The following is a 26,943-nucleotide window of genomic DNA, read 5'->3' on the forward strand; positions in this document are numbered from 1 at the left end:
AATTAGTGTTGATTGTCTTCTCTCGCTAAATAAGGAGGACCTCCTGAAAATGCTTCGTCCTCCAAGACATCTGTGTTTTCAAGCCGCAGCTGTTGCAACTCGTGATTCTGGCCCCGTGCAAGTTACGACAGAGGGTGATTGTGGTGATGCCGATTTTATTGTCCGCCTTTTTCATTGGTTTTTTTTTTTTTCGCTTTTTCGGAGAGGAAGACTGGAGGCTCTTTATCGGGTAATGAGAGAAGATAGATTCTGAGATAAAAGTCACTATTCGTATCTAGTGGAGAATCCTAAACGGGTGAATATTTTTCGGTTGAATATAAGCCACTTTTGAGAGAGAGAGAGAGAGAGCGGTCACGGTTAATTTCTACCATAAAATAGAAAGTGAAATGTTTGTAAAGAGCAAGTCAATCTCGGACAGTCGGCAGAGAGAGAGAGGGAGAGAGATTATGATTAAATTCTACTCTTCAGTAAAGAAACTGAGGCGTTTGTAAACGCCGAGTCAGTCTTGGGCACTCGACCGAGAGAGAGAGAGAGAGAGAGAGAGAGAGAGAGAGAGAGAGAGAGAGAGAGAGAATTGCCAGTGAGCTTTTTCTGAGGCGACTACACTGAAGATGTGAGAAATACGGTCATGGGACCGTTTTTTTTTTTTTTTTTTTTAAAGGGAACAGTTGCAGCCGTGGGCAAATTTTTTTCTATGTTAAATTTACTGTAAAGAAGGATAACTGTCAGTCTTCCTTTATTCTTTTTACTAAGTCTCCTTTGTAATATTAGTGTCTATGTAGTCACGACATGAGTGTGATATTTCATGTGACCACTCGCTTGTAATGCAGAAGTACCCTGTGACATTACTTGACCAGGGTGGTGGGACCCAACGGGTCGCAATACCCATCAAATGATGTGTTCTCATGATGTTCTTTGATACATGCCATGTTTATGTCCTCTTCTTTATCTTTATCTTACGTTGTTTGTATGGTGTTTTTACGTTGCATGGAACCAGTTGTTATTCAGCAACGGGACCAACGGCTTTACGTGACTTCCGAACCCCGTCGAGATTGAACTTCTATCACCAGAAATACACATCTCTAACCGCTCAGTGAAATGCCCTAGAATTTTCTTTATCACCATTTCCACTTTTCTTCGTGTTTTAGTGTCAGTTCTGTGTATTATTTAATATTTGTTCCCAAACAGTCTCACAGATCTTGGAGGTATGTTCACACTGGAATTGTTATGGAACATAATTCTAGGTCAAATGTCAAAATGGAAACTATGAAATCATTCAGCGCTGATAATAATGCTGGAACAATTATTATGAGAGGTTGGAAAGTAAGATGGAAGGAAAAGAATATGAATATAGCAAAAGAATGAAGATGGTTGCAGCTAGGGGCCGAAGGGACGTTGCAAAGAACCTTGTGTAATGCCTACAGTGCTCCCGTGTGAGGTGCACTGACGGAACTACCCTCTTACGGAGGTTAACATTCATTTTTGCTTCGGTTTCTACTGATTGTTCCTCTTCATAAATAATTTTAACCCGTTATTCTACCTTCGTGATTTTGCAATAACAATGGCACTGATACTGTTTTGCAAAAATGATAGAAACTGACAATCACGCTCAAAAAAAAGGTTAAAATGATGTTCCTATTAATAAACTTATTTCATCAGGCAATCTGAATGATGGTAGACAACTGGTTTAAATACTTTGAAGAATTGACGTGATGAATATTAAACTCTCTCGGTTCCTGTAAATCCTAGTAGTTTTCTTCGGCTATTGCCTTCTTCCCTATTCCAATATTCTGTTGATATCCCATATCTTTCTTATGCACTCTGTTAGTGAGAGTTTGGAGAATGAAAGCTTGTGCTTAAGAGAAGAAATGCAGTAAGAGAGAGAGAGAGAGAGAATCAGGATTACCGAAATTCAGTGAGTGAAGAGACCTTGAATTTTTAAAGCCTGGGAGTGACTGAGGTAACAGCGAGACTGAGAGAAAGAAAAAGCGTCTCATTTGCTCGAGAATGAGTGAGCGATACTAGAGAACGACGGGGAAACTGACCTTGAATTTTTAGGGACAGAAAGCGAACGTGGTATCAGAGAGAGAGAGAGAGAGAGAGAGAGAGAGAGAGTACTGCTCTGCTAATACAGTTATTTTTCTATACTCATTGCAAACGTCGTAATACTTTAATATTTTTCTAGATAACAAAGTCGTACCTTATACAGATATGCGAACTGTATTTTAGTATATGAAACAATGGCATAATTTCTTATGAACAAGTTCCTCATCGCTTGGACAGCCATCTTTCTCGGATCTTTTAACTGAATGTAATTTATGTACTTTGTTATTTCTTCTCGGTTACATTCTTGTCTCTTCTGGTAGCAATTTAATAAGAAAGATTATGTTTAAAGTTATGAATCATTCAGATTCTATCATAGTATACTGTAATTACACTCAAGTGCACAATTACTTCTTTTTCCTCCTTGTTAACAGTTGTCCTTCTAAAGGAACTGCAGCACTTTTGTGCCTCAATGTCTTCGAGTAAATTCACAGTGAATAAAGACATTAGATATATATTCGTTTAAATTATATTTAGCCAATTTTGAAAATTACCAGGCATTATAGTTAATTATTCTTTAAAATAATTGGCTATTTCAAAGGTATTAATAAATCCTCTTAACTTCTTTTTCAAATACAATTTTGAAGAACATCAATTTCCCGTGTCTTCAATCAGTCATATCTTATGTTAAAGGTTTGAGTAGAATCTTATTTGTGAATATTTTCCTCTTACATCCTCTATTTTCCTTTGGTCAACTTCTTGTTATAGTATCATCTTCCTTGAGTTCTTCATTTCGTCTTTCTTTGCTTTGTACTTTGAAACATAGTAAACAATTTATATAAAAATAAAAAATAATGGGGCGAAATCATAGAAATGTTTACAAAAATACACTTTTATTTGTAACTGTTAACAAAAATATATGTTTTATACATTTAATCTTCTAGCATTTCAATCAGAATAAATAATTGAATATATTATAATTTGCATTTCATTCTGAATAAATAAGCTATTTTATCCATACAGTATCATCATTACTAGAATGACTACCACATAGGGGCCACCTTTTAGGCATCTATTTGCATATCATCTGCATATTATTATATGTCCACACAGAATACCTTAGCAATTGACTTCTACCCTTTAAAGTTTTACAACACCCTTCTCAGGATCTGACCAAGTAGACTAAAACTTGAATCCTACCACAAAATATCAGTCTAAACCTTAACATCAACCATACATCTTTCACTTTCAAAGCTACAAAACGTATTTTCTTCTTTACATGCTACACGACTTTGAAAAACACCATCACGTTGCTAAATGATTCAGGTCAAGTAAGTGAAATGTGAAGTGCAGAACCCGTGGAGTTCTCATTTCTTCAGTCTTTTCCAACTCCAGTACAACAGGAACTTCTCTGCATCTCCAAATTCTGCTTCACCTTTCTGTTGACAAAAGAGAAATAGTGGTTAGTGATTGTGAAGGATTTTCATTCTTCTGAACTTTGATTAACTTCTATTACTTGGATACATTACTAATACTCCAAGGAGCATGTTGATTAACGAATAGAAAATGAAGCGATTTGCTTTTGAATAGCTTTGGGTTATTTGAATTTATTTAGGAAACTTCAAAATTCTTAACAAGCTTAAAATTTAGAAATTACCTTTCACGCTATTCTTATATATTAAGAGAAAAAGCAAATTTTAATAAGACTACATAAGCAGTTCCTTGTGGTAAATTTAATGGTCTAGAAACAATAAGCAACATTGAAATTTTCTTTGACAAAAATAAAAAATAGAAGGTAAAATTTTAAGTGATCATTGAAAGTAGCAAAAATTAAATATGTATGATGGACTTTGGAACTTACCAATTCGGGTGTGTTGGAAGGTTCTGGGGCAGGTCAATACAACAGGTCACCACGACTCGCAGCGACAGGTCATCTTCATAATCATGGCACTAGGCTAATATCGAGTTGGTCACAGCAATTTTGGAGACAATCTCTTTCCGTGCAATCCCGACAAACAAGTAAGTCTTTAGATTCTCCTAAGTTTCCATATTGTTTACTCCATTTCTTCTGCCAGGCGCCCCTATGGAATTCAGGACGCTAACACTCACCACCTCACCTCCTTCCGTGCCCTCCTGGAGGAGGTGAACGGGCGGGAAGGACACGACACTCAAGAGCTCTCCACACACTCCATCTCCTCCTCCGAGGACGTGAGATCCTCGTCTTCCTCGTCGTCGCTGGAGACGAGGGCGTCCTCCAGATCGTAGATGTAGTCGATGACAGACTGGATGAGTTCCAGCTTAGTGACGGGACGATCTTTGGGACACATTGGAACCAAGTTCTGAAGGCGTTCCAGGTACATGAGCACATCGGCACCGTCAGTTTTGGGTGGTGCCTTGTGGACTTTGCCTTCGATAACGCCCATGACGGCGTGGACTGGAGATACACAGCGTTGTACTCTCATCTTGACTTAGTGTTGAATAGTGTTACACGAGATAACAGAACGATCACTAGCAGAAAGCTGCTTAACAGGAACGGCTTTAACACCAAAGTTGCGCTAAAGGAATACGAGGATAGCGGTCGCGACGTCGGCTTTTATGCGCGTGGCGGAGGGACGGCCCCGCCCACTCGTTCTCCTCGACCAATCCCGACGCTTGCATCCGGGTGTGCGCTGAGGTGCTAAATAATACAATGATATCACTAACTGATCTATGTTGTACAGGGCAGAATTAAGTTTTGTTTCACGTGGCAGATTCTCCTTGCAACGAGAAAAACTGTTTCCACGGCCATCGCAGTTGTATATGCCTTAAAATACCCGATAAAATAAACATTATCGATTCGAGGGTGAAACAGGCAGGGCCTCCTCGGCGGTTAGCCTGGGAATGCAGCTGGGTGTGGGGTGGTAGGAGGGAGATGAGGATGTAGGAGGGGGAGTTTGGAAATAGACGGTTAGTGCGTGTGTATGTAACGTTCAAGTTCTGTGCGTCAATACCGGTCGTTCTGGGACACTGTACATCTGGTTTCAACTGTCCCATCATGGTCGTCGTAGGTTTCCCACGGATGCACCCATAAGACCTGACCCGACCTTATGCCCGTGACATCTTCCTGCTGTCTCTCCCACACGCCACCTGACCCATCCCAAAATCCTCCATTACATCTTCCACCCCTGCGCATACTCAACGCCGTCCTTCCCAGAAACCTGCCAGAGGGAGTGTAAGTATAAAAATAGAAAATATAAGGGAGAGGGTTCCTATTTTTAACGACTTTCATTTTTTTAATTCCAAGCACTATATCCTACTAATAAAAGTTCAACATGGCTATAATTATTTGACGGACTCCACGAGGACACATCTAACTCTTGTGCAATAGCAGTAGTCTCATCGGTAGGGCCCCGTCACCGATAGGACCTGTTTATTCACGACTGATTGATAACAGTTTTTGTAATAGAATATCCATCGAATAAATGAGTATTGGTCTGTCGTCGATAATTAAACGGAAATGAAAGTACAATATCCCCGGTATGTTTCGTAACGAGTGGAGCTGGAATTCGTCGAAGAGTCCGTGAACCAAGAGGCAGGCTGCAGCCCGTTCAGTCCTGTCTTCCTTTTTGCCACGTTGTCGTCTCACAGATGTCCTAGAAAGGTGCCCAACGGTTTTCTTCCTTTTTCCCACTTCCTATTTATTCATTCTGTCTGTTACATACTTATTAGCACCTATCGCATCTGTTTGTCAGTAAGATAGTTTGCGCGTAAACCGATCGTTGAGATAGAAATTTCTCTCTCTCTCTCTCTCTCTCTCTCTCTCTCTCTCTTATCTCTCTCTCTCGTTTTAATTGAAAACTTCGATTTTTGTCTATTATATATATATATATATATATATATATATATATATATATATATATATATATATTATTCAGAAATTCACCCCTTTTTTTCTCTAGTCACTCTCTCTCTCTCTCTCTCTCTCTCTCTCTGTATGTATGTATGTATGTACTATCCCATAATTATCTCGTTGGCGTAGAGTATATGCATTGCTTGCACAGACAAGAAATTAACAAATGTACACATGTTCTCGTAACCATCACGATTCGTATGATTCATCAGCAAAGAGCCACTACGCAGCGCAGCTGTGACTATAGAACAAAATCGCGCTGAAAAGCGGGAAAAATACTACGACGCCGTCGAAGTGAGTCACTTTCTACTATTACTGCTACTTCATTAGCGCTAAATATGACTCAGAAATGGGCTCTTGTCGTCATCTCTGTTATGATCATTATATCAGTTGGTTGATATGATTATCATTTAGTACTGATAGTCTTATATTGATCTATAATTAAGTACATTATTTGTCATGAAATACTATTATTGTAAGTATCAGTACCAGTAGAATTTGGTTTTTGCTTGTGAGACACAAAAGATACGGAATAAGACTGATTATTATAAAGTGAATGGTTACAAAAGATACCGGGTAAGAGATAACAGATAGTATATACTATACTCTGTTTTTTTTTTCATCTTTCCATCCGCCTGTGGTGTTTTTGTATGGTAACACTGCGTCCCGGCCTTTAAATAGTTACGGTATGTGTAAGTTTTAGGTAAATAAAAGGATATCTGGGTACATTTGCAACTGAAAAGTGTTATAATAATTTACTGTATGCGAAGTACACCGTTAATATTCGAAATAGGATATCATTATTATTGTTGAATGTAAGCGGAATGCAATTATCTAAATCCCGGAGCGCAGTGTTACCATACGGAAACACCATAGGCGGATGGACAGATGAAAAAAAACAGAGTATAGATAACACGTAACGCTTACGCCCACCAAGACTTATCCACTTATCCTGTGAAATCCTATAAAAACCTTTTATTATTATTAAAGTATTGGAATGGTAGTTCTTAGACTGCTATGATCTCAACCTGGGACTATAAAAAAAGTTAGCAAGATCAACCCCACCCCCCCACCCCACCCCACAAGCGCCTCAGTGGCGTGGTCGGTTTGGTCTTGGCCTGCCACCTCGGTGGTCGCGAGTTCGATTCTCGGGCATTCCACTGAGGTGTGAGAGATGTGTATTTCTGGTGATAGAAGTTCACTCGATATGGTTCGGAGGTCACGTTAAGCCGTTGGTCCCGTTGCTGAATAACCACTGGTTCCATGCAGCGTAAAAACACCATACAAACAAACAAACAATATCATCCCGAAAACTTTATAGCCATATATGTATATGCTCATATATATAAAATTAATACTAAAAGGACCTCATTCAAATTGGATGGGACTGTTTGTCCTTGAAAGCTTGTTTTTTTTTAATATATAACTCCGCTATAGATACCATCTAGTTTGAATGAGGTCCTTTTGGTAACTGTACTATTGCACAGAACACTTGTGTATGTGTGAGTTAATTTATTTTACATATAATTATATATGTTTGTGTATATCAGGAATTTGGTCATGTCAAGGGACTTATCTCCAGTATTTCAGGTTGTGGAACGTACATGTGATAGTACTGATATTGTGGAACAGAAGTTTCCTGTTATGCAAGGAGCTACAAAATGCTATATTGCTTGTATTATGCGCTCCGTAGTTAATTTTACATATTGCGGTAAAAGCTTGTTGTTTTAAACTATATGATGTCCATATTATAACCCCCGGGTACTACCGTCAGTGCACTTCATGCGGTGCACTGTAGGCGTTGCTGAAGGTTTTTTGCACCGTCCCTTCGACCCATAGTTGCAACCCCTTTCTACCGTCTTCTAACCGAGGTTTTCCTCCTTTCAAACATTTTTCCTCTCAATTTCCGGTTCAGCGCGAATTGACCTCTCAAGTCCCAGCGCTTGGCCTTTGGTTTACAATTTTTTTATATTCTATCAAATTATACTATTCTTCAGAAGATTTTTCCTAATCGCTATAGTAGATTCACATCAACCGTGCATCTGATGCCTAGGCCAGTCCCTTACGACGCTCCTGATTGGCTGTCGATAAGCCAATCACAGGCAGGATGTATGTTCCACTTCTCCTGAGGGATACTTTTGAAAGACGTATCTCTCAGGAGAGGTGGAACATACATCCTGCCTATGTGAACTCTCTCGAGATACTGAGAGTTTCTAGCCCTGTGACTGGCTTATCATCAGCCAATCAGGGAGTCGTAAGGGACTGGCCTAGACATCAGATGCACGGTTGATGTGAATCTACTATAGTATTGTGTTATTTTTTAGAATCTTCGGTTTCAAGTAGTCTATCATCGTGCACTGAATGAATTTTTTTTTTATCTAAATTAGATTGGCTCAAAAATGTAGTACATATAACAGTGGCGTCCATTTCGCTGTGGAAATTTCAGTTGAAATCTCGGTGTGTGGGTGGTTGTTATTTGGGTATGTTTATCTTTGGTTTCGTAATTTCGTACTACGGCAGCAGTCGCCCTTTTAACTTGGTTGTGTATAAAGAAAACATTACATTTTTCGACAATATCTGGAATTTGGAAAACCGGAAATACAACTTGGGTCACTTTCTTTAAGGAAACTGGTCCTAAAACTTCTGACATCTAGATGTAAGTGCATGATTTTGCGTCTAGCATTTGCAGCATTATCTGGGAAGACATTGGATCATTAGACTCTCTTCTGGCAGCGTTAGGTGGTGTTATTTCTAGTGCTATTGAACAGCAGGCTGGTAATGGAAAGTATTGCCAATCGTAGTCTGAATAATAAAGTATGTACGGTATTGTTAACTATACACGAAGAGAAATCTAGTGTTTAGTCCTGCCGCCAAAGATTTATAATCAAAATTTTCTCTGATAGCATTTTCCTGACGTATTATTATTCAGAAGATGAAACCAATTCATATGGAACAAACCGGTGGGGCCATTGACTTGAAATTCAAGCCTCCGAAGAATATGGTGTTATGACACGATATGACACATAACCAGGTCTGGCGTTCTTGTTATGACACAACATCGCTTGTAACCAGGTCTGGCGTTCATGACATATCACATCTATAACCAGGCCAGGCATCCGTGTTATGATTTCAGTATATACAGATATGTAGGTAGGTGAAATGAGTATGTATATACAGTGTATATGTATGGGTATATGTATGTATATACATAGTAAATTCAAGTATGTAATGATTAAGAATAAAATAAAAAAATGTGTAGAATCTAAGATGGTTATGCATTGTTACAAGGAAGACAATAATACTCTCATCGGATAAAATTCTGAATGTAATTCTGTTAAAATTTTAAAATATTGCATATTTTCTAATGAAAGATGAAAAAAAAAGTACGGCGTTCGACATGATAGCGTCTGCGACCTTCGTTTCCCAATACAGATATTTACGAGTGATTTGCTCATTCATATGCATCATCTGATTATATTCCTCCTTTCCCTGCTTCGTATGTTGTCACTTATGAGCAGCGCTTATTGTGTAAACGTCTTGAATAAGTGAGTACCCTCTTTTTGCTGTTTTTTTTTTTTTTTTTATAATGAAAGCTTATTCTGGTGATATAACGAGTGCTGATCTTCAAAGTAGGAAAATGTTATAACTCTCCCACGTCAGTTTAACCTTAGGTTTTTGCCGATATGAATTCAAATTATCCGTCATATAACATTACGTCGAAAACAGACATAAATTAATGCGAAACTGACTCCTAGACATTCGTAATCACCGTCATTGCCAGATGCGACCATCGTGATTATAGTGCAATAGCGACTTCTTCTTCTTTTTGTTTTTCTGCCGCCTTTGTTCCCATCGTTTGTGAATTGCTCACCCCTTCACAAACATCGCAAACGCTAATGATGGGGCATAATATATCTTTCGGGGGAGTAGGGGGTGAGAACACAATTTATGGTATGCGCTGCGGCTGTACATAATTGCCAGACGTTCCTGGACGCCAGGTGTTCGGCTGCTGGCCTCCTCAACATTTCCTTGTGGGCGATTTCGACGAAGCTCTCGAGGAAGTTTTTCTTCTTCCCTTTTTCCTCGTTCGGCTGCGCGACTGAATTTTCATTTGTCTATGAAGGATTTGGTGAAATTTAGGGATTAAAACCCCGCTAAATATTCAAGGCAGAATTAATTTGGATTGTTATTCAACACAAAACCATAAAGGACTTTTGAATTTGTTTTAGTCGATGAAATTTTTCGCGTATCTCCGGCAATTTATTCGCTAATGAACAAAAAGAAAAAGTTCAACGACTTTTCAATTCTGTGAACTCGATGAGGTAACTGAAGTTTCGCTGAACTGCTTCGAGGCATTTTCGACTGTATGATTTTCTTATAAGAAAACCGTACTTGAACATGATTTTGAAATATGTGAATTCCATTGGTGACTGAATTTTCACGTTTGTACAGCGGCTTTGACGTTGCTTGAGGGGTTTTGATTTTTGTGAATTCGATTTGCAGTTGCATAATTGATGAATATCTCCAATAGATTCTTTATCTTGTTCCAATCTCTCAGAAAAAGAAATGGAATTTGATTTTTGTAATTTTAGAAAAATAAATGGGATTTGATTTTTATCATTTTAGGAAAATAAATGGGATTTTGTCTTTGTAATTTTAGGAAAATAAGGAACTTGAGTTTTGTCATTTTAGAAAATTCAGGAATTTGAGTTTTGTCATTTTAGAAAAATAAATGCGATTTGATTTCTGTCATTCTGAATGCTTAACTGAATGTTAACATTGATCATTATTGCAAACTGTTTAATTATATGATTATAATTGAATAGGATCTTTTTTAAAAATTGATCCCCTCAAGGGTTTTAACCCGATATGTACCCACCTTTGTGGCTTGTTTAGTACAATCCCGTTGGGGATGACGGTAAAAACATAAACAAAAGACTGTAAATGTCAAAAAGATTATGACCCCTAAGAAATATTAGCCCTAGATCACGACCCCTAAAACCCTTAGGGGTGACTATCGAGGAAAGATAGGATTGAATAACTAAATGTTGATATTTTTACAATGAACATATAGAAATTACCTGTAAATTCCTCCAAAGGATTTTTAAATTCAGTGACTTCGCTCTGTTTACTGCGTTTTCACTTTTCCCGAATAGTTTTGTGGTTATTCAAGGACAAGTAACCGCAGCAGACATTACATTTCGTGAGCCCGTCTGGGTAACTGAATTTAAAAAACATATTTAAGAATAAGTAACAATACTTTTAGACTATTTTTCTCTTTATATATAAATATTCATGTTTTATTCTATGTCTGCATTTATTTTTCACATTATTTCTGTACGAGTTTTATATAGTTTATGATTTACATTAATTCAACTTGGTAACATGTTGGTCACTTTACTCTGTTAATAGTTTATTTGGTTATTAGTTGAAAATAATTGACAAGAGCTTGAGAATCACCTGACTTATAGAATTAAATTTAATTGAACTTTGCGAATTCGATTGGGTATCTTAATTTTCTAATCGATTCCTGTGAGGAATTTTGAATACCTCATTAGTGATATATTACTTGCAATTTATTGATGTCCTCAGACGGTGGCCGGAAATAAGGTCACACGGAAAAAAGTCACAGGGAAATATTCACAATTTTGGCTAGAAAAATAAGCCACAGGAAAAAGGTCACACTGATTTATTTATGGTGGTCGGTAATAAAGTCACAGGAAAAAATTGACAATTTTGGCCAAGAAAATAAGTCACAAGAAAAAAAGTTAATTTATGATGGCCGGAAATAAAGTCCCAGGAAAAAAAGTCACAGGGAAATATTCACAATTTTGGCTAGGAAAATAAGTCAAGAAAAAAGTCACATTAATTTATGATGGCCGGAAATAGTCTCAGGGAAAAAAGTCACAGGAAAAAATTGACAATTTTGGCCAAGAAAATAAGTCACAAGAAAAAAAGTTGATTTATGATGGCCGGAAATAAAGACCCAGGGAAAAAAGTCACAGGGAAATATTCACAATTTTGGCTAGGAAAATAAGTCAGGAAAAATGTCACATTAATTTATTGTGGCCGCTAATAAAGTCAGAGGGAAAAGATCACAATATTTCCTTGGGGTCATTATCATTTTTATATTTACGGTAAGCCCCAACGGGCTTGTACTAAACACGCCGCAAAGGTATATACCATCGATACATACCGGATTAAAGTTTACCCATAAGCCCCGTAGTGGGGTAGTGCCGTCAGTGCAACCTCATGCGGTGTACTGTAGGCATTACTTAAGGTTCTTTGCAGCGTGCCTTCGGCCCCTAGCTGCCTTTCATTACTTTTACTGTACTTCCTTTTATATGCTCTTTCTTCCCTCTTACTTTCCACCCTCTCCTAACAATTGATTTATAGTGCAACTGCTTTGAGGTTTTCATCCTGTTACACCTTTCGAACCTTTTACTGTCAGTTTCCGTTTCAGCGCTGAATGACCTTATGGGTCCTTGTGCTTGGCCTCTGACCTAAATACTATATTCAAAGTTTACCCTTGGAGTTCACTATCTAGGAAAGAATAATGTAACTTTTTTTCCCCTTAACTTTTTTTTTTTTTGTACATGGATTCTCTTAAACGGGGTACTTACTTTGGGAAAAAAGCAAAAAACCGCTTTTTGTATTCATGATATGAATTAGATTATTGAATTTTTGGCTAAGTTCTACAATCAGTGTGGCAAAGACGCCAACAGACGAATTTGGTGAATTCGGTCAAATGACTGAATGTTCCAACAGTGCAGAAACTCTCTATCTTTCTTGGAAATATCTGTGGACTATTTTCCTTTATTCCTCACACCGTTGGACTCTGGAACAGTCTCCCAGAGGATGTCGTGCAATTGGAACTTCATTGAAGCGAGAATACAGTGCATTACTACTGTAATACTATTCTTCTTGCATTTTAATGCTTATTAATCTCTTTTTTTTTTTTTTAATAAGTGGTACTATCTCTTCTTTCTGCATTTCCCTTTACTTCATTTTACTCCTTTCTAATGAACACCATATTATTATTTTATTATTATTATTATTATTATTATTATTATTATTATTATTATTATTATGATTATTATTATTATTTTATTATTAATTAATTATTATTATTATTATTATTATTATTAATTATTATTATTATTATTATTATTATTATTATTATTAAAATAGTTTAACCACACCTCTCAACCAAATTGTCAATTATTATTATTATTATATTTTAACCAAATCACTAAACTAAATCGCCAAACAGCACTTACATAGGTTGCTTCTCTGAGCCTCTTGATTTATGTTTCTGTAAACTTCATAAAACTGCGAAATTACATTGATGTAGGCATAGTGTGCAAAGTTCATTTTTAATTATCGAATGAAATGTATTCTTTTATACCGAATGACCTAAGTCGTAACGGGTACAAATATTTGCTAAATGAACAGAGAAGTTGCCAGTCCTGTTGGTTAATTTGTAAGTATATAAATAAATAATTGTGTTAATTCTACAGATTAATTGCCGATTAAAAGCGTTTTTTTTATGTTTTCATTGAACGAAGGCCAATACTTCCACAAGTTGTTATATAAACTGTAACATTCCCTTGGAAAAAATAAAATTGAGGAAACCAAGACGCATTTTATGTTATCTAATACGCAAAGAACTCTAAGATTAAAATTCTGCAAAAAGAAATATTAATTTATTTAAGCATAATATGAGCTGGAAGACTTCAGTTCTTAAGACGATAAACAGAATAAAAGGCTAAGGTTTACGAAGTCTAAAGGGGAATACATTCACTCCTGGAAAATAGAAATATGAAAATTGTTGTACCAAAAATATTTGCAAACATAAAACCAGGTTAAAAAGTCAGACTGTAAATAAAGACATATTCGTCTGATTGCAAATATGAGAAAGGTAATGTTAAATATGGTAAAAAAAACTCCTATAACTAGGTTTAAAAGTCAGGCTATGAATAAAGACTGATATTCGTCTGATTATAAATAAGAAAGGTAATGTTAAATATTTTAACAAACTCTTAAAACTAGGTTGAAAAGTCAGAAAGTAAATATAGACTGATATTCGTCCGATTGCAAATAAGAAAGAAGTCATGTTAGATATATCAACAATTTCATAAACCTAGGTTGAAAAGTCAGACTTATAAATAAAGACTGATATTCGCCTGATTATAAATAAGAAAGGCAATGTTAAATCTATTAACAAACCCATAAAACCAGGTTAAAATTAGACTTATAATTAAAGACTGATATTCTTCTGATTACATATAAGAGAAAGACAATGTTAAATTTAATAACAAACCCATAAAACCAGGTTGAAATTAGACTTATAATTAAAGACTGATATTCTTCTGATTACAAATAAGAGAAAGCCAATGTTAAATATATTAACAAACCCATTAAACCAGGTTAACATTAGACTTATAAATAAAGCCTGATATTCGTCTGACTATAGATAAGAAAGACAATGTTAAATCTATTAACAAACCCATAAAACCAGGTCAATATTAGACTTATAAATAAAGACTGATATTCTTATAAATAAAAACCGATATTCTTCTGATTGCAAATAAGAGAGGGGCTAAGGACCCCACCGCCCCCCGGCCCCCGCTCATGTGGGCGCATCTTTTGAGACGAACGCGTCCTTCGGTTCGGCGAAATGGCCGTTGGTGGCTTAGACGCCCTTCGGGGTAACCGATTTCCAATGAATGGCATTCCTACGGTTCTCGCTAAGCACCTGCTTGGGCAGGAAGAATGGAGGGGTAGAGAAAGAGAGAGAGAAACTTGGTAAAGGAGAGAGAGGGAGAGGGAGAGAAGCTTGCTAAAGGAGATAGAGAGAGAGAGAGAAGCAAACTGAGCTTCAGTTCGATGGATATGAAAGAGTACAAGAATAAAAAAAATGTATGAGGAGGGAGAGTGAGTGAGTGAAGAAAGCGATGTAAAGAATGAGAGAGGAGGGAGAAAGAGAGGGTAGTGGATAAATGTAGAAAGAGTAGAATGAAAAATAAAGAATGTGGGGAACAGAGAGAGAGACAGGCAGCGATGTGAGATCAGAAGGAATGCGGTAAAAGGTTAATACAAAAACTTAGTAACAACAGAAGTCGAAGAATAAGAAAGGTGAGAATGAGAGATAAGAGGGACGATAAGGAAGGAAGGAAATACGTAGGAAACGGTAAAAGAAAAAAATGATGAATTAGGAAGGATACAACTACAGAGAAATAAGCAGCAAAATAGATTGTGGAAGTCAAGGATGAAAATGAGAAAATAAAAAGAAGTTGGAATAAGAAAAATGTAGAACACGAAAAATAAATATAAAATGAAAATAAGGTAAAGGAACCCATAAAAATAAAAGTGTTAATGGGAGCCAGAGATTTTGGATGATGCCTAGGGAAAGGAGAGAGAAGTTAAATAAAAAAAAGTAAGGGAAAAATAGCAAGGTGAGGGATAAAAGAGAAAATAAAGATTGGTAAACAGGAGTGAAAAACTGATAACATCTCAACGAGGAAGTGGAATTATTAAAAAGTAGAGGAAAGAAGGCTTAGAAAAGACAAGGAAAAAGAAGTTTAAAAAAATGTGAGGAGGAGGAGGAGGTGAGAGAAAAGTTAAGAAAACATCGGATGAGACAGAAAAACTTCTCACTTCGAGAGGAAGCTTGAGAATTGTAGATGAGGTAAAAACTGAGGAAACTCAGTGAGGATCTTCAACGGTTTAGGAGGAAGTTCATTGGAGAAGTCTTTGAACTAAATGTGAGAAGTAGGAGGTGAGGAAACAACTTTTGGCAACTTGGGGGAGTGTGAGGTAAAACTCCTCGGGTTATGATAAAAATGAAATATTAATTGAGGAACTGCTTGTGAGGAGAATACCTCGAAGATATAAAGGAGAGTAGGGTAAACATCGCCGTTCGATGGGAAGATAAAATAATTGGAGAATCGGATTTGGAGAGAAAGCCAAAAGAAAAATGAGAGAGAGAGAACTGAGAGAAACTTGTCACCTAGCTGGGTAGAGGAAGAGGGAGATTAAAGGGAGGAATGCAGCCATATGGGGAATACGAAAAAAGGACGGAAGAACGAATCTTTCAGAGAAATACCTCCCCTTCAAAAAACGAGAGAGAAAAAAAACGAGGAAGAGGAAACGATAAAAGACCGATACATTTTGAGAAACGCAATAGATACGAAAAGTGGTTAAGGAACGCAAAGTTTATAACTATCTCCTGCGGATAATCAAGTTTGCATAGAGGGTTACGAAAATCAAATTTATGTGGAAAATATTTTGGCATCGAAATATCGGAGATGGATGCAGAACTCGAATAAAAAAAAGGGGGAAAATTAAGGCAAAGTTGACCGATAGCTAAAATATATTTTCGCAAATTAACTCTCCATTTTCCTTTTAATACCGACAGTTTTTCCAATATATTACGCAGTCTATATCCCTGTATGAAACCGGTAAACATGACAAAAGCTGACGTCTTGTTATTCTTTAGAAACTTCCCAGATAGGAAAATAGGCTGGTTGCACACATACAAAGATACATATAATTCTATTCTCCTTGCATTTTAATGCATTTTTGTCTTTGTTAATTTATTAATTACATTTTTATCTTTTTTCTTAAATAAGTGGAATCTCCTCTTTCTGTTTTCCCTTTACTTCCTCTTACTTCTTAATGAACACCATATATTTTGGAAGTTTGAATTACAAATTCCATAGAAATAGGTTTCATCTTCGGAATAATAGCATATACAAATATATGTTTGTGTCTGCTTTTGTAAACACATGTAAATAAATAAATGTATATAAATACAATTTCGTGCGCGCATGTTCGTGCAGTCCAATAATATGACTGACGGATCTCAAACAAACAAAAAGACAAAGTGTTCCCGGACATTGATAACATTCGTCCAATTATTCGTAACCTATATTCCATTCAATTTTTATCCATATTTTCTATGATCAGACATCAATATAATTCCGGTGCAGTAAAAGGGAATTAGTTCGCTCATTAACTACTTTGTCTTTTAAACGCGTCCTGTGAGAGGGACTTTATAAGCAGGAAATCCTTTCGTTTAAAACCACGAAACGCTTTTTTCCTCTTCCTGCTCTAGTAGCCATGTGCTCTCTCTCTCTCTCTCTCTCTCTCTCTCTCTCTCTCTCTCTTTAGTTATAGCGCATGTTTGCAATTCCATCTCTCTCTCTCTCTCTCTCTCTCTCTGTTATAGCGTATGTTTGCGTACCATCCTCTCTCTCTCTCTCTCTCGGTAGTTATGACGTAGGTTGCAAAACCCTCTCTCTCTCTCTCTCTCTCTCTCTCTCTCTCTCTCTCTCTCTCTGTAGTTATGACGTAGGTTGCAATACCCTCTCTCTCTCTCTCTCTCTCTCTCGCTTTCTTGGTAGTTATGACGCAAGCTTTCAACTCCACCTCTCTCTCTCTCTCTCTCTCTCTCTCTCTTGGTAGTTACGGCGCAAGTTTTTAATACTCTCTCTCTCTCTCTCTCTCTCTCTCTCTCTCTTGGTAGTTAAGACGCAACTTAATGCCACCGCTCTCTCTCTCTCTCTCTCTCCCGATCCTCAGGTCTCTCTCATCTCTCTCTCTCTCTCAGTAGTTATGACGTAGTTTTCAATAATACCTCTCTCTCTCTCTCTCTCTCTCTCTCTCTCTCCTACTCTCTCTTAGTAGTTACGACGTAGTTTTCAATAATACCCTCTCTCTCTCTCTCTCTCTCTCTCTCTCTCTCTCTTAGTAGTTACGACGTAGTTTTCAATAATATTCTCTCTCTCTCTCTCTCTCTCCTTAGTAGTTACGACGTAAGTTTTTCAATAATATTCTCTCTCTCTCTCTCTCTCTCCCTCGCTCTCTCCCTCAATCTCTCTCTCTCTCTCTCTCTGTAGTTATGACTAAGTTTGCAATACCATCCCTCACGATCCCTCGTTCTAAAAACAAACCTCAACTTAATGAGAAGAATGTGTTTTTCGCAATCGTTTCCTTATTCCTTTCTATTTGATTTTAACGATATCCTGAAGATGCTCTCTGTCAAGGACTCTTTCGTCACTTGTGTTTGTCTCATTTAAAGTGTCGTTTTATGAGCAAAAAACCCTCTGAAGTGTGAGACTATTTGCCTTAAATTGTATACTATTTACTATGATTCATCGTTTATACGTTAAGTTTATTTTCGCTGATATCAAATGATACCAAATCCCTTTTCGTCAATTTTTGTTTTCCGTGATGGCAGGTAAATCATAACCAAACAACGGCGAAATCAAATTGTTTTCTTAGGCTTACCTGACCCGTGCTAAATCTTTCAGTGCAATTTATCTTTTATCGTTCTTTTTTTTATACAACATTAGTGCATCTGTAGCTTGGCTCTTGTGCTTTATGTATAGTGTATATATATACATATATGTGTGTGTGTGTATTTGAGTTTATATATTTTTGTGAGTGTGTTCTTTCATGAACATGTTATTTGAGTACGTTCCAAAGAAAATTGTTATTTTTGTTATCAATAATAGTTTAATCAGACCACTGAGATGACTGCCATCTCTTACAGGGCTGACCCGAAATGATTTGAGTGAAATACTGTATCAGGTCCAGGCCAGAGGCTAAGCACTGGCACCAAATAGGTCGGTCATTCGGTGTGGTGATGAATGAATGACAATGAAACTTTACTGCATCAGTTCTTCAAACTATTGCCCTGCCGTTTAGAGGGTCGGTGTTAATTTGGGACAGTGCAGGGAAATTGAAGGACCTTGGTGAAAGTTTAAAAATATCCTTGACTAGAGGAGGATGAAGGCAAAAGAGAGCAGGAATATGTTGATTAGAATAATGCGAGCGGAAAAGTAGTGAATGTTATTATGGATGATTGTAGAATGGAAGCAATGGATGGTAGTTAGTGAAAAGGTGACTCACCTCGTAGGTAGAACAAGGAAGGTAGCAGGAGAAATGCAAAATATCTGGAAAAGAAGTTTATTTTTCTTTTGAAGTTAGAATTAGAATGTATTAAGGAATCGCTGAGTCAATTCACCCGTAAGAGAGTAAAGCATAAATGGTGAATGGAAATGAGAGAAAACGTAAAAACTGTGGCGATGTATCGTAGGTGATGTTTATGTGGAGTAAGAACTGAAAAGATCGTGAAATTATAATTTCAAAGAAGTGGTCAAACGGTTGTGGTAGATACAAAGAAAATGGACCAGAGTTTTGAGATGGTTCGGTCGAAGAGAAAAAGAGGACGATAGGCGGATTAGAAGAGAGTGTAATTCGAAAGTGTTGTGAAGGAGGAGAATTGGACCTAACAAGTGCCGGAGAGATTGGTTGCAAGAGATTTTAGACCGAAGGGCCTTAGTATCCAGGACCCCGTAGCGGGGTAGTGCCGTCAGTGGACCTCATGCGGTGCACTGTAGGCTTTCCTTAAGGTTCTTTGCAGCGTGCCTTCAACCACTTTCGTTCCTTATACTGTGCATCCTTTCATATTCTCTTTCTTCATCTTACTTTCCACCCTCTCCTAACACTTGATTCAAAGTGCAACTGCGAGGTTTTCCTCCTGTTACACCTTTCAGACTTGTTACAGTCAATTTCCATTACAGCGCTGAATGACCTCATAGGTCCCAGTGCGTTTCCTTTGGCCTAAATTCTAGATTCAACTCTACTTGGTATCCAGGAAGGAACAGGATACACGCAAGATAGATGTAAATGGTACTGAATGTGTAGGAATGTTAGCTGGTGATGAGCCTTCTTTGTATGATTATGAAGCAGCAAATGTGGAAATTTTCTCCACAGGTAATTAATCCTTGTTTTAAAAAGATACACTTAAGACTCTATGGTCTAATTCTCATGATATACATCTCTCCATCACAACAGCCAGAGTTCAAATCCCATCTAAGCTGTGTATAATGTGCTTGGTTAATAAACAGACTATAATGAGTGAAAATCAAGCATGGAAAAAATTCATGAGATTAGCAACCTTTCCTTAAACTGAATAAGTTTGATTTTGATTTTCATGAAATTTAGGCTGTCAAACCAGGCTCTATATAGGGCACTTCCGGCCCATTCAGCGCTTAAGAATGTGAAAAGAGATGGGTGAGGTGGTCGGCCAATAACAAATGAAAGGATCCAGAAAATAAAGGAGATGACGTAAGAGATCTAAAGATGGAACCAGGAGAAACCCCCACAGTTGCACCATGAAATAATAGTTAAGAGAGGTTGGGCAGAGGGGGGGGTATGCTCTTAGTGCACCTCACGGGTTGCACTGTAGGCATTAATAAGGTTCTTTGCAGCGTCCTTTCAGCCCTGAGTTGCAACCCCTTTCATTCCTTTTACTGCACCTCCGTTCATATTATTTTTCTTCCATCTTACTTTCCACCTTCCTAACAGTTGATGCATAGTGCAACTGCGAGGTTTTCTTCCTGTTACACCTTTCAAACCTCTTACTGTCAATTTCCGTTTCAGCGCTGAATGGCCTCATAGGTCCCAGTCCTTGGCCTTTGGCCTAAATTCTATATTCAGTTCAATTCATTTCAGATCGAATATCTCTTTGTGTCAAAGGATTACTTCCATTATTTTTTAGCATTAGAACTATATCCTTTTAAGTTCTTGAAACTACATCCATAACTCACTCACTATGAGGCAGTTATACAGTTACATTATGTGACTAGTGTCTCGTATTTTTTCATTTATTCATTTCAATTCATTGCTATGGGTCATTTTTATTATTGCTTTATGATTTATCAGAGTATTTGTGGCCTATGGCTTCCGGGTTTTAGTTATCGTTCTATGCGAATCGGTTATTTTTATTTTGCTTACTTTTTTTTACTCATAGACTGGTAGATTATTTCATATATTAAGGATTTTCTTCCATTTTTTATTATTTTTTTTTTTATTTCAGACCTACATCTCACGTTACAGGGCTGCAGTATGCTACACATTTATTAGTAGGTCTGAAACTCTTGTATATTCTTGACCCAGTTCTTCATGTCTCTTTTTCCTTAATTACTGATTTTTTCTCATCATCTGTTTGAAATTTCGTATCAGCATCCTCGACCAAAGACTTTTTTCTTTCACGCACATATGGCAGCTACCAGTCTTGTGCATTGCGGTCTGGTATCACTAATCTCTCTCTCTCTCTCTCTCTCTCTCTCTCTCTCTCTCTCTCTCTCTCTCTCTCTCTCTCTCTTCCTTTTTTTCCACTTCTCAAATCTGCATAATGGCATGGCATTATCTCTATGGGTGGGATAGCGAACTCACTTGAAGAAGACTCTCATTATGGCGAGATCGCCGTGAGATATGAATATCAAAATTGCCCCTAATTTCGATGGAACTCTGAGGTAGATGGTCACAATTACTCTTTTTAAAAAATGTTATACAAAAAGAAGGTATATATGCTTAACTTATGGTGTATCCATTTTTTACCTCAAATCAATTTGGCTAACGTGTACTTCATTTTTTTATTTGTTTTTAAAGCGTACGATGACATCCTAATATGGTCATCATGTGCTACTGTGGGTTCTTCATATTCACATACGGACATAAGAACACATACGTCATATGTGATGACATCTTGATATCTTTATCTTAAGCTGCTTTGAATCCTTCGTAAGAATTCTCCTACAGGCATAAGCACTCACACTACATATATATACATATATATATATATATACACACACACACACACACACACACACATATATATAATAATATATAAATATAATATTTATATATATATATATAATATATATATATATATATATATATAAGATATATATATATATATATATATATGCTACCCAATTGTTTAGTGTTCAATTCGCGCTACTTCGGGAATATCACCAAAGTAAAAATGGACGTTCAAAACCACTCAGAAAATTTCATGATATATATAATATTACTATATATATCTATATATATATATATATAGATATATATATATATTAGAGGAGATAGAGAGAGAGTAGAGAGAGAGAGAGAGAGAGAGAGAGATGTGATGTAAATCCACTTAAGAGTTTGAACAGTCAAGTCAATTGTTTCAAGTTATTTAGTCGTTGAAAATCTGGAGTCTTGCTATACGAAAACGTTGACAGTTCCTGTTATGCCATCAGTGAACATAATTATTATTAATGTAAATTTCTTCGTTAGAGTAAGTTTTGCACAATGGATAACATATTAAATAGGGAACAGCCGTAAATGTAGCATTATTTTGAGAATGATATACATGGTTTTTTCGGCTCTAATTTTTCTGGGGGTTTTATCTATATATATTATTATTATATATATATTATATATATATATATATATATATTATATATATTTTTTTTTTTTTTTTTTTTTTTTTTTTTTCTTCCCTTCGAAAAATCTTATCCTAGGAAAATATAAATCACTAACTTTAATATAAGCTCCTGCCTAATTCCATAGAGATTCCATACAGAGTGGTCTTGCAAAATCATATCTTTCAATTCAGTTACTAAACAGATTTCCCATTTAAATACCATTTAGAATATTTTGTTTTCCTAGGAATACTAATAAGACAGCAAGATTAACATCTTTACTAATTTGATCTAATTTTCCTTAGATACATAGAGAAATAGGGATGAAAATGCTGTATTTGATTGACCTCAGTTGTCAAACATTTTTCATAAGGTGTTCAATCTATTGTTTTTTTACTAATCCCCAATAAAACTTGACATGTCAAACGTTTTCCATAAGGTAGTTGTCAAACACTTTTCATAAGGTAGTTGTCAAACATTTTTCATAAGGTATTCAATCTATTGCCTTTTTACTATTCCCCAATAAAACTTGACAAGTCAAACGTTTTTCATAAGGTAGTTGTCAAACATTTTTTCCCAAGTAGTTGTCAAACATTTTTCAGCAAGGTAGTTGGTCAAATTTCATTTCTCATTAAGTATTCAATTTTATTTTTTCTATGATATCACATTCCCAATAAAACTTGACATGTCAAACGTTTTCCATAAGGTAGTTGTCAAACATTTTTCAGAAGGTAGTTGTCAAACATTTCTCATAAGGTATACAATATATTGCTTTTTTTACTATCCCCCAATAAAACTTGACAAGTCAAACGTTTTCCATAAGGTAGTTGTCAAACATTTCTCACAAGGTGGTTGTCAAATATTTTTCATAACGTATTCAATCTATTGCCTTTTTACTATTCCCCAATAAAACTTGACAAGTCAAACGTTTTCCATAAGGTACTCAATCTATTACTTTTTTTACTATTCCCCAATAAAACTTGACATTACCCTCTTTGGCCACTTCTTTTGCCTTGCGTGTCCAACCTGCAGCCCAACAGCGATCGGGAATTTGACGGATCGCTGCTCTTCCATCTCTTAATGATGCCTTTTCTAGCGCTTCTTCTGATGCCGACAAGATTGCCTTTCAGCAACCCAAGATTTCAATCTATCAGTCAAAATCGATTTTTTCGGTAATGGAGGCTTTTTTTGTTGGTAACTCGAGGCTACTGCTGTCAATGCTTCCGCAAGACTGCTGTGTTTACCTCCAGACTGGTCTTTCTATGTCGAGGGTATTCTTGTTCATTCAACAATGGGATCTTTCCTATAGATACTGACCGCCAGCAAAGTTCGGGGGTCGTTACCTGGGACTAATATTTCTTTAGGAGTCGATATCTTCATGATATTTCAAGTCTTTTGTTTATGTTTTTACGATCATCCCAAAGGGCTTGTACTAAACACGTCGCAAAGGTGGATACATACCGAGTTAAAACCTCAGTGGTTCATTATCTACGAAAGATCCCAAGATTCTGAGACTGATATCGGTACCTCAGCATCGCAGACGAAAAGTCAGTGCTAAAACTGAATCTTCTTGCTGCTTCTGAGGAACCAGGTTATAATCAGTGATCACTGAGTAAAGACCCATTCATCTTCGTAACGATAATCAATTTGTGCAAGGTTGGACAACATGTGGCACCTGGATCGTGAGTTTCTGTGAGATATTTCGGGGATTTTTTTAAATAGCGTATATTAGTATACCTTTTTACCTCTACTCGACAAATTTCCTTAATTGATTTTAGAGTACCTGATAATTTTCATTGTCAGCAGATTACATAAACAAAGCAATATGGAAGGTTTTTATGTCTCTTAAAACCTTTTTGTTGCTCTTCTTGAAAGCTTCCATCTTTCCTATCAGTATAATTTCTGAAAGTATAAAAACTATTATGTTTTTTACTGCTGTTTAAAAGAAGTAGCTGAAGATTTTGAAACATGCAAGACTATAATGGGTTTCGGGTGCCTTAATAAAAAAAACGGGTAAAAGAATATATATAATTTCTGAAATTTTCAGTATAATTTCTGAAAGTATAACGATTCATGTCTTTCACTGCTTTTCAGAAGAAGCAGTTGAAGATTTTGAAACATGCAAGACCATAATGGGTTTCGGGTGCCTTCTGAAAAAAAAAAAACGGGTTAAAAGAAAACGAAAATAATTGGTTTGGTCAGAACACGACCCCCTGGCGCCAGAAGACCTTCGTCGTCGGAAGAGCTACTACTGACTCCTGCTGTCCTCTCCATCATGCATACCGTGGGAACCGTCAATAGCCAAATTCCCTGACAGAGAGAAAAGAACTAGTATATGCGAGCAGCTTGCTTTGGGACCCCTAATTCCCTTCACCCCCCCCCCCCCCCCCTCCCCCCCCCCCCCCCCTCCCCATTCCCTAGTCAGTCTCAGCCACCCCACCAACTCCCATCCATCCATAGGGTGGAGATAATGGCATAACCTCTGCTGTCCCTCGAGCTTCCCTCCTTCACACATTCGCTTTAGTCCCTCGTCTCAGCGTCCAGCCCGGTAGCAAATTACCACATGTTTCTCTCCCCCCCCCCCCCCCCTCCTCCGCCCCGCCATTCCCCTCACCCTCCCCTCCCTCCCTCCCCATTCCATTCTTTTTCTGGATGGGGTTAAGAGAACAATATGGTTATCCTGCTGGAGCATATTGCGAGGGAGGGGAGAGGGAGAGGTTTTTTTTGGTGGGGGGAGGGGGGTGGGGGGCAGCGTCGGCAGCCAATATCCCATCTGGCCCCAAATGCAGCGCGGTGTCATGAGAAAACCCAGTGATATAATTTGGCCGTAATTTCTGGGAAGATCGCTTCGTTCGGTCTTCTTTCATCTCGTAACAGTCATTATGAATTTGCAATACGCTGGTGTGGGTCTGAGAGAGATGCGTAGATGGTGCAAAAAAAAAAATAAAAGGAAGTACATTATCTACTCTATGTACCTCTATGGGGTTCCAAGTACTTACGGATGTGTGTGAAACTAAAGTTATAACGTTCTAAGGGGTCCACAATAATACGAATGTTAAAAGTTCGTGTATAATTTATAAACACTAAAAGATTTCGAAAACTTCCCTGGGTTCATCTTCAGGCCAAAAATTTTTGAACTGAAGATGAACTCTTCCGTTCGAAAGCTTTTATGAAGTGTTTATAAATGATGCACGAACTTCTAATATTCTTATTATTGTGGACACCTTCGAACAATGTATTTACTCTCGTGATAGAGAGTTTTTTCCCAACTGAGATTATAATTATGACATTTCTGTAAATGTCATTGCAATCAATATTAATGTTGCTACTGGTGTTCTTAATGATCCTGCCACTACTTTCAGGACTGCTAATTGCAAATAATTGTTAAATTAAACCCTCCGAATGTTTAGAGTTTTAGTGATAAGAAATTAAAAATTAAAAAGCCAATAGCTCTTAAAGGTTTTGAAAAATGAATAAAAAAATGTGAGTGAAAAGAGAATATCATCAAATTAATTTGAGAAGTGTTAGCAACAAATGGCTGTGAATTTTAAATAACGACTTTCAACTTCGCGTGTATTTTCATTCGTCCCGTTTGTATGAATTATTATAAAATATCCAAATTAATTGCTACAACCATATGATGACTTCAAAAGCCGCTAGTTTCATTATCTGCTTTATGAGGTCAAAAGATTAGAAGAGATGACACTTTTAAAAACCAGGTAATGACTTCATAATTTGTACTTCGTTCTTAATATGAATTAATATAAAAAAGGGCTATTTATTTATCTAATCAATCTTAACCTTATTTTACCAAGTCGCTCTGGTTATTTTTATTTAAATAATTGTTGGTTTTTATTTGTATGTTTTAAAACGACGACGGAGCGATGTACGAGAAAATATTATTATTATAGATTATTATTTATTATTATTATGATTATTTTAGTTAGTTATTATTATTTATTATTATTATTAATTATTTGATTTATTTATTTATGTTTATTTAATTTTATTTATTTCATCTTTTTTTTTTTTTTTGGCTGATCACAGTTCTCCAATTCGACTGGGTGGTATTTATAGTGTGGGGTTCAGGGTTGCGTCCTGCCTCCTTAGGAGTCCGTCACTTTTCTTACTATGTGCGCTGTTTTTAGGATCACACACTTTTGTATGAGTCCTGGACCTACTTCAGCCCCTAGTTTTTCCAGATTCCTTTTCAGGGATCAAGGAATCGTGCCTAGTGTTCCTATTATTATTATAATTATTATTATTATTATTATTATTATTATTATTATTATTATTATTATTATTATTATTATTATTATTCACAAATTGAAACCAAATCATATGGAACAAGCCCACAAAAGCTATTAACTTGAAATTCAAGTTTCCAAAGAGTATAGTACTCATTAGGAATTAAGAGAAGATAAAGGGAAATACAACAATAAATCACATTAAAAAGAAAAAATAAATTGATAAAGAGATATAGATTTATTAAGATGGAAGGAGAATAGCTTTAATGTAGTGATTCACAGCATCTTTGCTTGAGCTTTTGAAGTTTCAATTGCAGGACAAATATTTGTTCTAATTTCACGACACTGAATAAGTGAATATTTATATATTTTTCTGATATGTTGCTGAGAAAACGCCACTGCTGCAAGTAATTTCATATTGCAGGTTGAATAATAAGTTGCTCATAAAGTTTACTTCATTTTTTATTATTTATCGTCGCTGCTGTTACTTTTAGATTGA

The 26,943-nt window shown here is 36.6% G+C and overlaps 2 protein-coding genes across 7 annotated transcripts in view; one reads left to right on the plus strand and one right to left on the minus strand.

Moving 5' to 3' along the window:
• The window catches only part of LOC135210868 (D-ribitol-5-phosphate cytidylyltransferase-like), a 579,267-nt gene that overhangs the window by 455,568 nt on the left and 96,756 nt on the right, over nucleotides 1-26,943 (plus strand). For 3 of the 6 annotated variants that reach the window (XM_064243777.1, XM_064243774.1, XM_064243780.1), the window contains exon 1: nucleotides 4,763-5,254. The exons of the other annotated variants lie outside the window; for them this stretch is intronic. Coding sequence is in view for 2 of the 3 variants with exons in the window: in XM_064243774.1 (XP_064099844.1) it covers nucleotides 5,130-5,254 (125 nt within the window). In the remaining variant the exon portion in view is untranslated. Of the gene's footprint in view, nucleotides 1-4,762; nucleotides 5,255-26,943 lie in introns of those variants that run through there. 6 annotated transcript variants of the gene reach the window in all.
• LOC135210870 (protein extra-macrochaetae-like) lies at nucleotides 2,920-4,622 on the minus strand. The gene is made up of 2 exons (XM_064243781.1): nucleotides 3,905-4,622; nucleotides 2,920-3,482 (listed from the first exon to the last, which is right to left on the minus strand). The coding sequence occupies exon 1, from the start codon at nucleotides 4,503-4,505 to the stop codon at nucleotides 4,212-4,214; it is 294 nt and encodes a 97-aa protein (XP_064099851.1). The 5' UTR covers nucleotides 4,506-4,622; the 3' UTR covers nucleotides 2,920-3,482; nucleotides 3,905-4,211.

This window comes from Macrobrachium nipponense, chromosome 4 (genome assembly GCF_015104395.2).
Source record: "Macrobrachium nipponense isolate FS-2020 chromosome 4, ASM1510439v2, whole genome shotgun sequence".
Lineage (NCBI taxonomy): Eukaryota > Metazoa > Arthropoda > Malacostraca > Decapoda > Palaemonidae > Macrobrachium > Macrobrachium nipponense.